At 31.1% G+C, this 12,773-nt stretch overlaps 1 protein-coding gene across 1 annotated transcript; it reads left to right on the top strand.

Moving 5' to 3' along the window:
* The first annotated feature begins 2,830 nt into the window (after window positions 1-2,830).
* Window positions 2,831-9,866, top strand: LOC133880041 (very-long-chain aldehyde decarbonylase CER1-like). The gene is made up of 10 exons (XM_062318907.1): window positions 2,831-2,903; window positions 3,073-3,296; window positions 3,384-3,619; window positions 5,954-6,173; window positions 7,015-7,393; window positions 7,662-7,769; window positions 8,294-8,494; window positions 8,957-9,058; window positions 9,317-9,490; window positions 9,608-9,866. Exons 1-10 carry the CDS (start codon window positions 2,844-2,846, stop codon window positions 9,770-9,772), a joined length of 1,869 nt encoding a protein of 622 aa, XP_062174891.1. The 5' UTR covers window positions 2,831-2,843; the 3' UTR covers window positions 9,773-9,866.
* Window positions 9,867-12,773: the final 2,907 nt, after the last annotated feature.

Here is a 12,773-nt window from a genome sequence, read left to right as displayed (position 1 = left end):
TCAAATATTATTTATTACTAATTTTCTTATTATTTTCTTTCCAACCCATAAGATAAAAATTCAATGTCCATCAAAGTACGAGAGCCAACAAAAAACCCACATCCATTTTCCTCATGACTCCTGAAATTCTCGTAATTCAGCCGGCCTATGCCTAGATGAATAAAACCTTGCCAAAACCAATTTGAAAGCTGAAGCCTGAAGGAACCGAAACTTCGACTCAAACAGTGGCTGGGAAAATGAATACCCATTTGGAGTTTTGGTTTGGATATATGAAATTGAAATGGTGGGTAAGAGACACATATACTGATATACGTATGAGATATGAGAAGAGGATCGAGGGGAAAGAGTTGAGAGAGAGTGACGATTAAAAAAATATGCAAGGAATAATTAAATAGCCACTGTAGTAATATGTTAATTAAAATAATTAAAATTTAGGTATCTACATTTATTGGCTGGCCGACCAATAAATGGAGGAATCTCAATTAGGTATCTATGATGCTTTTCAACATAATTAAGCTAGGAAGCAAAATCTATTGCCACTTTGACTTCGTACTGGTTCCCTGACGATGGTGTAAGAGCACATATCTAACAAAAAAATGATAATAAGGAGGATATTATTAGCTCACAATCCATTTGAACAACTCTCTCACAATCCCACTCACAATGGTGTGAGGCTCACACATATGAGTTTTACACCATTGTGAGTGGAGGTTGTGAGGAAATTGTGATGGGGTTGTGGTTTTATCATTTTTCTAATAAGAAAGAGGGACGTAGAATTAAGGTAGTTGAACCTATAATTTACATTCATACATTAAATTTTTTTGTTTGACTACAATTTTTCATGATTATTGTTTGATTGTATGCAAAACACTATTTATAGAGAAATAGTCTAAACATTACAAGTCTCTTCTAATTCTATATTAATGTATAATAATAAATTTAATTTATCATTTAGCTTGTAACTCTTGTCTCATGAGTACTTATAACTCTTGTGACCTTGTTTTTTGAGTTATTGTAACTCTTGTATTAATAGATAGAACTTGTAAAATGAAAATGATTATTTTATGGTTTCAATTAATTTTTATAGATTTAATGGTATGTGTGTTGCGACATAATATATATGTTATTACTTCTTTTAAAGTTTTAAATAATATAATATCATATATGTCGATATATGCAAAAAAAAATATATAATTTTTAATTATAAAAGTGAGAGTATTAATATGAAACCTACTTGCTAAAATAAATTTGAATTATTTGGCTATCTATTCAGACATATAAATTTCATGTGAAATTTAGTCCAACGTTCAAAATGAAATGAAAAGGAAAAAAATAAATGTTAAGAAGGTGGAAAGTCTCTAAATAACTTATTCAATTACAAACTCCTTTTTTTATAAGTTTATATTTTTTTCTCTTTACTTCTCTATCTAAATTTGAATTATTCTCTTCTTCTCAAATTTCATTATTTCCTGACAACTTATTGTTCATCAAGTTCATAAAATCATTTCAAATCTTATCAGTGATTTTTTTTTTGAAAAAAAAGAAAAAGAAAAGAAAAGATGATGTATAGCACATCTCTTACCAAAAACTCAATCAATCACTTGCTTTAATTTTTTTTTTTTGTTTGATTTTAGAAAATATTTTTACAATAATTTGTCTTTCCTTATGCATTTTAAAAGCGTTAAATAACCCTATATTATAAAGATTAAAGCGAATTCGAAATATAGTTTCTTTGACAAATCAGGTTTTATTGTTATATTTTTAAAATTTTATTATATATATATATATATATATATATAGTAATGATGTATCTGATTCTATTGTTACAAATGTTAACGACTTACGTCAATAGAAAAATATTGATAAGTAATTTTGCATCCCAAGAGAGAGAATAATAATTTTTAAATAAAAGATAGTATTAAATTAATATTTAATTTTAAAGAAAATGCCTCATTTAACCTTCTCACCTTATAGCACCAGCCACATATTCCGCCTATAACCTATTCCCTTCATTAAATATATAGAGAAAATCTCAAAAAAATCACAAAAAGTCACTTGCAGCAACTTCTTTATTACTTTTCTTAACACTGAGAATGCTAGAGTGTAACTTAATGTATTTAGTAGCAGTACTTTAGAATCTTTATACATTATTTTAATATAAAATATCTATCTCATCTCTCCTTTTTTTATCTTTTTGTCTTTCATCGAGGATTATGTTTAAAAAGTTAAGGTACGCAAAAAACTTATATTTTGTAAAGAAATAATATTTTAACTGTATAAGAAAATATTAAAAAAAGTTATTGCGGTAGAAAAATAAAGATTAATTTTATTTCCTAAATATTTTTAAAAAATAAAAAATAAAAAATCTAAAAAACACTACTGCCAGTATTCTTAGCTCCAAAATGTATCAAGTCGGCTGGCAACATGCCACATTGCATTGCCATTTGGGCGTTGGGGATATTTAATTGCTTTCATGGCAACTTTTCTACAATTAATTGCGCGTCTGTACGTGCTCAATCTGTCAAACGATGGCCGATGGGTGATGCAGTGGGTTTTATTGAAGTACTGCCCTGACCATGAATTTATATCTTGATTCAGATAAAATAATAATAATAATAATAATATCTTATTTAAAATCTCAGGCATGACACAAAAAAAAAGGAGCCTGTAACGGCATGCCACATGGCATTTCGGCGGTAGGGACCCTGTCAATGCGTTCATGGCCGGCGGCTTCGATTTCTACATTTTATATTTTTATTTACGAATAATAGAAGAGCATGCATTATATATAGCCCTCGAAAGCCATGCACAAATAGCACAAATAGCACAAATACCTTAGGAGTATGGCTACGAAACCAGGGATCCTCACAGACTGGCCATGGAAGCCTCTTGGTAGCTTCAAGGTATTGGACATATATGCTTGCAGTTTATGGTCAAGTTTGATGTACAAATTATTAGGTCATATATATTGGTTCATTACACTGATCTTCATAAAGCATCGATCTTTGTTCTTTTAACGTATTTTTTTTAACTTAATTTCCTTAATTTTGTGTTCTCCTGTTGGGGATTAAGTACGTGATTTTGGCTCCATGGGCGGTTCATAGCACTTACTCGTTCATGGTAAAGGGAGAAAGTGAGAGAGACCCCTTGTACTTCCTTATACTTCCATTCCTTTTGGTGAGGATGCTGCACAACCAGATATGGATTTCTCTATCCCGTTACCGAACAGCCAAAGGCAATAATAGGATCGTGGACAAAGGTATCGAATTCGAGCAGGTTGATAGAGAAAGGGGCTGGTAAGTAAGTAGATTCATTCAGAAATTAATCTACTTGCATGATCAGCAATTGACACATGCATGATTTGAAGGATATTTTGTTTACAGGGATGATCAGATCTTGTTCAATGGAGTACTATTTTACGTAGGCTATATGATTAATCTTCCAGGGACTCATAACCTACCCTTCTGGAGAAGTGATGGTGTGGTTATGGCAACTCTGCTTCATGCGGGTCCAGTGGAGTTCCTCTACTACTGGCTTCACAGAGCATTGCACCACCATTTCCTTTACTCTCGCTACCATTCCCACCACCATTCTTCCATTGTTACTGAACCAATTACCTGTAAGAGACTTCATTTTTTTACGTACGTATATATTATATTATATATTATATATAAATATTACATGTTTAATTAGCGGTTGTTTAACTTGTTTCTCTGACACGCAAAAGTTGCCTTTCACGAAAACCTAGCTTTTATATATATATATAAAATAAAAATAAAATCGCAGCAGCTGAGATTTGAAATGGAATATAATATGTATATAATGCTATATTTGTTTCGACGTAAAATGATTTATGAAAAATGATTTCTGTATTTATCGGTGTTTGGTAGGGACGAAAATAATAGTCAACCAGAAAATGATTTTTGTTTGACAAAAAATGCTTAGTAAATTTCAGAAAATAATTTATGCTTTTTAAAAACGTAAATCATTTTTCGAAGACGCCAGACGCATTCAACCCCTTTTAAACAATACAGTTGACCTTCATGTTCGAGCGGTAGACCATCACTGAAATCTTGCTAGTACCGGAATCCGACAACATCAGGTCAATATCGCCAAAATCCGGCGACGGAATCCGGTCATGGCAGATTCCGGTGACCATATTGGTCGCATTCCGGCTGAATCCCTACCGACTTGCCGGGATCTGGCCAAAACGGCCGGATTCCAACAGTTCTGGCAGATTTCCGCTAGCATGCAGGAGTCCGGCCGTTCTGTGCCGGATTCTAGCAGTTTTGGCCGGAATCCGGCCAACCCAGATTATGACAAAAGTGTCCGAATTCTGGCCTTTATCTTGGATTCTGACTATCGGTAAAAGTGGCTGAAATTCTGTCGGTCAATGACGGAATCTCGTCTTCGATGATTTTTATATTATTTTACATTAATATTTATATGTTTTGAATAAAAATTAATTTTTATAGGTTAATATGATTGAATAAAAATATAAAAAATAGTTGTGATTTTCCGTACACGCCAAACACTGTAAAATGCTTTCGAAGAAAACTATTTTTCAAAAAAATAACTTTCCTAAAACTATTTTACGACGAAAATTATTTTACATCAAAACAAACGAAGCATAAAATAAAAATAAAATCGCAGCAGGTGAGATTTGAAATGCACGCTACGTTTGAAGCTTATTTACGAATTAAGCTTTCCAACAAGCTTTTACGATACGAAGCTTTTGGTCCTTTGGATAAGAAAAAAAAAAAAAATTGCTATGTATTCTTAACAGTCTTAAGTGCTCATTGTTAAGGGTTCGGTCGGTGAAAATTATTATTGAATATATATATATATATATTTAAAAATAATTTTAAATGTCACCTTAGAAAGAAGATACTTTAGAATGAACACTTAAAAATACGTAAAAAAGAAATAAGAGAGAAGGCAATGGTTTTTGCCTCCGCCTTCAATTTTTCTTAAAAATTTCAATTTTAAAACATTTTAACTTTTTTAACTTTTTATATTACATAAATTATTATTCAAACAAAAATACCCACTACAAAACTGTTTTTTTTTTTTTTTTACTTTTCCATACAGATTATTTCTACTTTATGTTATGTTAATAGCTTTTTATTACTATTCAAAAACAAAACTTACCTAAAAAATCTTTACCTCACAAGCAAAGATATTGGCTGTACGTGTTTGGTAGCCGATTGGGTTAATTACCCCGATTATGATGCAAGGTTTTTTTTCCAAAAAACACAACCTCAAAACATTGCTATTTTTTATATCATATTAATAATTTATTATTATTATTCAAACACAACATCACTACAAAAAAAAAAAAAAAAAAAAAAAAAAAAAATTCACTTCTCTATACAAAAATTTCAAAAGTTCTATCTATTTTATATCACATCAATTATTTATATTTACTCCAAAAAATTCTCTATCAAACTCGAAATAAGTTAAATAACTGAATCAATTGCCAAAGGAAGCCATTAATTATTATTGGCACCGTTTGATAACCATCTCTAGTACTCTTCTCACCTTTTTTTCACTTCTCAAATTTGAAATGAATATTCTACGTACTTATTGAATCTTACTTATTATGAAAGAGTTTAATCTTACACGTAAAGGGGTGTTAGAATATTAAGTAAATGATATATATATTATATAAGCTATTTTTTTATAAGCTTAAACCTTTAAAATAAGTGATTATTTAATTCGTGCACAAATGCTCACAGAACATATATAAATCAAAACCATATCGTCCATCATATATTATTAAGAAGAATAACAGTACTATTTTGACAACTCTGGCCGTTCGATCAGCATGATTCAAGAAAAAGAAATTACATTTGTTAGTTTTGTAATTTTTATGTTCGATCAATCAAGAATGAAGTTAATTAGTACTAACTTGATGTTCATATATATATATATATATATATATGCATGGCAGCTGTGATCCATCCGTTTGCAGAACACATAGCGTATTTCATGCTCTTCGCAATACCATTGTTGACAACATCGTTCACGGGGACTGCCTCAATAGCATCATACTTGTGTTACATCACATATATTGATTTCATGAACAACTTGGGTCACTGCAATGTCGAGCTCATTCCAAAGTGGCTCTTCACCGTCTTTCCCCCGCTCAAGTACTTCATGTACACCCCCTCGTAAGTCTTCCATATATAACCTCTGCATTCTCTTTTCAATGTTATATATCTGCTTTGTTGGATTGGATTTTTATTATATTTTTCAAATCTCAACAACTGTTTTAAAATTTAATTACTATTGACCATATATATTTATTGTTTTCTATGGTAAGTAATGATCAAATGATAAATAGTACATAGTAAATAATGAAGTGATGAACGTGATAGAGTAATTTTAATCTTTACACCAATTTTACATTTGGCTGACGTAATGTGTTTTAAGTGAGTTTTTATATGAGCCAATTCAAAAAAAATAAAAGTGTTAGCCACTTAAAACATGTCACATCCGATCGATCATACTAGTTCTATGCATTCCATATATTGTTTTGGAAAAACTTCCCTTATAACCATTGATCTTTCATTACTTTTGCAATTAAGTGCTTAAACTTTAAAAAGTGTAAATTTAGGGTATCCACCTTTCAATTTTTTTCAATTTCAATCATCCTTTTGAATTTTCCATTAAATTATGTCAAAATTCTCAAAATACCTCGCTTTTTTTTTTTTTTTTTTTTTTTTTATAAGGAAAAGAAAAGATAAAAAAATCGCAAAGATTTAGATAGTCAAAATTTAACGGAATCTGTAAAAATATCCATGCCTGAATCTTTGAAAAAATTTATAATTTTTTTTAAAAAAAAAAAAACAAAACATAGAAGTATTTTGGGAACCTGTCCTTTTAAACAATTGACCTATTCCTTATCAATCAACTAATCAAAATTTATTTTTATTATTATCTCTATTATTTTTGTTTTCATTCATTATATGAATTTCAAGAAATTATAATCTAAATTTTTTGACTCAACAGATTTCATTCACTACATCACACCCAATTCCGCACCAACTATTCACTTTTCATGCCTATATATGATTACATATATGGGACCATGGACAAGTCCTCAGATGCTCTATATGAGGCTGCACTAAAAAGACGTGAAGAGTCACCTGATGTGGTACATTTAACGCATCTAACAACACCGGAGTCCATCTATCATCTACGGCTAGGATTTGCCTCCTTGGCCTCAAGGCCCCATACTTCCAAATGGTACCTGTGGTCGATGTGGCCTGTGACACTACTATGGTCTTTGATTCTAACTTGGAACTATGGCCAGACATTTGTTCTAGAGAGCATCACTTTCCAAAAGCTCAAATTGCAGTCTTGGATGATACCAAGATACAATATACATGTATGAAACGTTCATTTCTCTGACTATTGTGATTTGGCTTGTGTTCAATTTTAGATCAAGTTGGATTCGTTGGCATTGGACATGTGCTCTTTATGTCTTATTATGAGACGCGTTCTAATTTCAACAAGTTCAATTTCAACTAAAATTGAACCCAAACCAAACCGTACTCGATTATTGCTGGTCACATTCATGAATTTGATTCAACTAGTTTTTATTTTTATTTTTATCTAACTTCTTCCTTTGTTTTTGTTTTTGTTTTAATCTTCAGTACATGTTACAATGGCGAAGGAAATCCCTCAACAACTTGATTGAAGAAGCTATACTAGATGCTGAAGTGAGAGGAGTTAAGGTGTTAAGTCTAGGTCTTCTAAATCAGGCAAGTAAATCCAGCTTTCTAATATTAAATTGATCAAGAACAGAAACTACACTTATCTTAGTGAAAAATATTCTATAGGTCTACCCACAATCTTACTAATTGGATCATCTCAACTGGTCAAAATGGAAGCATTCACATTCTATCTCACCCTCGTTGTTGTCTCTATTAGTTATTTGAATTCCGCTTAGGCGCTTCATTCCTTGTTGTGTCTCTTTGTTTTATATGTTTCTTCTGTTTTGGTTTATTTGCTTTTGTTATTCGCTAAGGAAAAAAGCAAATAAATAAAAATATTTGAAACTTTTTTTTGTCGATCCAATGGATAGTTTGCACAATGGAGAATTGTTGATGTAAGAGAAATTCAATCCGTATACTGGATCTCTAATATGATTCAGTTTTATTTTATATTTTTATCCTCATGAGCTCCTCCTATTGGAAATGTTGAAGAAACTAACACAAAGAAAGACATGGATATTCATTCTTTCTCACAGTATTTTATCAACCTTTATTTATGTAAATTTTTGTAGGGGGAGAAACTTAATAAAAATGGTGAGCTTTACATCCAAAAGTACCCTCAGCTTAAAATAAAGTTGGTGGATGGAAGCAGCTTAATAGTGGCTGTTGTGCTAAATAGCATTCCAAAAGGAACAACTCAAGTTTTTCTCAGGGGCAAACTTACTAAGGTTGCTTATGGCATTGCCAATGCTCTATGTGAAATGGGTATTCAGGTACGTTTTAACTGTAAAATCCTTGCTCGACCTAGATTGCAATGCTCTTATTTCTTATCTTTTTTTTTTCTAATGTTTCTTAATTTAACTTAAAAAGGGAAAAAGAAAGTAGTTGAATTGCACGTGATCAAGGAGAAGTATTAAGGGTATTACATCAAATGATTAAATTCAACCATTCATATCTCTTTAAACTTTTAGATCGAATATTAAGTGGTAATTTAAAACAAGTTTATTCAAGCATTTGGCTTAAACAAGCTTAATTTATTCTAATGCAAAGCCCTTCTAATATACTTTAATTTTATATGTAAAGACAATAACAGAATTAATCGTGGAAATACGAATAAAAAGTATTCAATATTCCAAACCTCTCACATGAATAATATATATATAGATTTCATTTTAATTTCACGTACCTATGTGATTTACTGATTAAACAATAGAGAAATACTATAATTGATTCAGGTTGCATTACCATATACGGATGAGTATGAGAGGCTTCAATTAAGGCTGACCACAAAGTCGAAAAATAACTTGATCCTTTCAACAAGTTATGCTAATCAGAAGGTAAATTTTGCAGCCCCATTTCTTGCATGATTATTACTTGTCACATTCTTTCTTTTTGTGTGGATTTAAAGAAAGAAATGGTATTAGATTTTTTGTTTTTCTTTAAATGAACTTTTTAGGTGTTAACATGTACGTAGTATTAGTTTTACCCTCTAAAAAATGATTTCTAGTTTTGCCCCACCCCTACAGTTTCAGTTAATGGATCTAATTAATTGGACTTTTTAAGACTATGATATATATGACATAATGAGACTGCAGACATGGTTAGTGGGAGAAAGATGGAACGAAGGCGAACAATTGAAGGCATCAAAAGGAACATTATTCATTCCCTTTTCTCAGTTCCCACCAAAGAAAATGCGGAAAGATTGCTTATTCTACAGCACACCAGCAATGATCACTCCCACATCTTTCATCAACATGCACTCTTGTGAGGTTAATATTTTAAATCACCAATTATTTCAACCGCTTAAGCTTTTGACGATAATTATAAATTTAATTATTTAGTTAGTATTTTAACACGTACGTCATATATATTTCATTATGTGACAGAATTGGCTGCCAAGAAAAGTAATGAGTGCATGGCGTGTTGCTGGGATATTGCATGCCCTAGAGGGCTGGAATGTGAATGAGTGTGGAAACACTTTGTTAAATATCGAGGATGTATGGAGAGCAAGCCTTCGACATGGGTTCCGTTCTTTTACGGTGCCCATTTGATCGTTCTTTAATTAGCTTATTGCTTTATATTCAAATATGTAGAACATATATATCTTTATATATGTGTGTGCGCGTGTCTATTTATATATTCTCTCCAGATAAAATATAGCTACATATCTCATGTGATTTAATTTGATGCATGCATGCGGTTCTACGTACTGAAGAAGAAAAAAAGACGTTTATGGAAATATTAGTTTATATATACGAGAATAATTATGTACCAAAGAGACTGTAGCAAGATCTATAAATGCAGCTAGAGATTGGTTCATATAAACATCTTCTTAAAAAAAAAAGAAAAAATAAAAAGTAGTTATAAATGAGGATTAAATTACACTAAGCGAATAAATTTGATTAAGATTAAATTACAAATTTATACATTTGAAACTATTCAAATCATTTGTAAGCTCTATACAAATAGAGTCATGTACATAATCAGATTTTGTTAATAAGAGTATATAGTGTAGTTTTATTGGGCTCTTTCCTAGTAATTGATATAAGTGTCTAATATCAAACCACTCGCACGCAAATTACTCCTTTGTCTCCATTTTCGTTATTAATTTCTTCTTCTTCCGGCCTCTTTCCATTTAATTACATACTTATTCACCGATGTCAAGACACCTCAAAACTGGATTGGGTCTGAAATGTTTAGCCTGCAGCGTAGCTCAACATGCCTATTTCCTATACTAAGATGTAATTCTTTTGAGCTGGGCTAGGCAGCAGGCTGCATGGTTGGACCTTTTGGCCCGTAACCACCCCCATTGTCGATCTCCTTAAGTATTAATTTCTTTGTAATCAGACAATTTTTCTTTAAGCTGAGTTGAAGAAGTACTTACATATGTCATTAGAATATGTAAAAATTGAAAATACACGTGAGAATCATATGCTCTAACGACAAATAACAGTTTAATAAACTGAATTTGAGAAATTTTAACTAACCCATTTTATTTGAGTTTGGAAATTAATATCCCATTCAGCATGATCTTGGCAATGAAGCAGATAATGAGACTTAATTTGTATTATAAGTTCAATATAAACAATGTATTGTCGAGGGAAAACTATAGCATAACAAGAAAGAAAGCTAGCTATAGAGTAAGATTATACCTTGAGTTTTTACCCAATGCATGCCAAGGAAATCTCAAGGTTGGGATCGAGGATATATATTACAAATTTTTCCCGAGAAAAAGGTGCAAGAATGAAAGAAACTGATGTCGGAGACCATGTTGTTTATGCCGATGATCATTAACAAGACATGATGAGATCACCTTTGTTCTACAAAGTGGGCACGTAGAATGGGAGTGGAACCATACATCGATGCAGTCAACATGGAAGCAGTGGCTGCATTTGGGCAACCTTCGGAATCTTTCCCCGTCCGTGACCTCGTGAAGGCACACCACACAATATAAGGTGTCCTTGCTGCCACGATTGCGGTGGAAGAAGGTGAACACAGCTGGGAGGTGATGGTTGTGCCAGAAATTCTTTGCGCAGAAATGGATTGTGAGGAAGACGATTGCGATCACTATCGTCTGCCTGCAACTTGTTGTGCTAGCAGCTATGGAGTTGGCTATTTTGACCATCAACTCCAATGAATCTTCCATTCCTTTTCACCTGCAGACTTTCAATGCCCTCTCTCTCTCTCTCTCTCTCTCTAGCTCGAACAATATGGAAGACGAAGGCGATTATGAATTTTCTGCTAGTATTTTAAGCTTGCAAGAATGGAGTCCTAAAGTTTATGAATTTTGTTATTTAATTAATGTAGTTTTTTCTTAAAAATAAAAAATTAATTAGTGTATTTGTTTCCAGGGAAACCCGTACGTGGCCATATGGAGATCACCTAATGCGTATTAAATTGTTAATTATTAAATCCGCGTGCCGTTAACGGCATGTCTATTTAGACTATTTACCTTAATTATTATGCTTTTGGTTGAAACTTGAAACGATTGTTAGAACTATTTCTGTTATCATTTCAAGTTAAAGTTTTAAAGGAAAGAAAATATTGATATATATATATATATATATATATATAATTATTTGGTATTTTTAACAGAAAATAACAATATACTTTATGTAGGAGCCTATCGTGGGCAATAATTATATATGAGTAATACTATATTTAAACTATATTTTTATTTCACAATATTGTTGACATGGAGTTCCAACCAACCCTTAGATCGATCATTGTTTTTACAAAATAAAAAATAAAATTATTATTATTATTATTATTATTATTATTATTATTATGTTGACCGGCTGCAGTGAAAAAATATTTAGTGATTTTGAGTTCATAAATAATTTTTCAATGTTTTGCTAATATTTTTATTTTCAGTTTGTATGATTCTATTGTCTATGTATGATGTTTATCGTATATTTCCCTTTATTTTTATTTTTTTTAGTGTTCATTTTATTTGAGTTTATTTTTTCTTATTGTTTTATTTGAGTTTTTGATATTTAGTTGAATTGATTTCTAATGAAAGTTACAAAAAAATTAATGATAATAAGAGTAATATTATTTAGTAGACTGTCATACTACTTGATTATGTGCCAGTAAAAATCAGCCTTTAAATTGTCACTGAAAAAAAAGAAAAAAAGAAAAAACGTTAATTTTTACTGCCACACCATCCCAGTTATATAGCGGTCAAATAACAGTCAACTAAATAGCATTACTCTTGTCGCCATGTCAGACGTTGTATTAACTCTTTCGATTTCAATAGCAATTATAGAGAACATTTTTTTTTTTTACCATAAATATCATTAAAACCAGACTTAATTTGCAAAAACATGAAAAGTGACTTTCTTGCGAAATTGCTAAAAAATTTAGCAAATAAATTTTGACAGATTATTTTTGCAATATTAATGTTGAGTTTCACCATTATATGAAATTTGTGAATTTTGTGTACATCTATATCTAAGTTGACTAGATATCCTTTCGTATACTCCTCTTTAGTTCTAAAACAATATTAATACATAAAAATAAATAAATAAATACTGTTTGATATATATATAT

This window comes from Alnus glutinosa, chromosome 10, assembly GCF_958979055.1.
Source record: "Alnus glutinosa chromosome 10, dhAlnGlut1.1, whole genome shotgun sequence".
Taxonomy (NCBI): Eukaryota; Viridiplantae; Streptophyta; class Magnoliopsida; order Fagales; family Betulaceae; genus Alnus; species Alnus glutinosa.
This window is presented reverse-complemented; position numbering and strand designations above follow the sequence as displayed.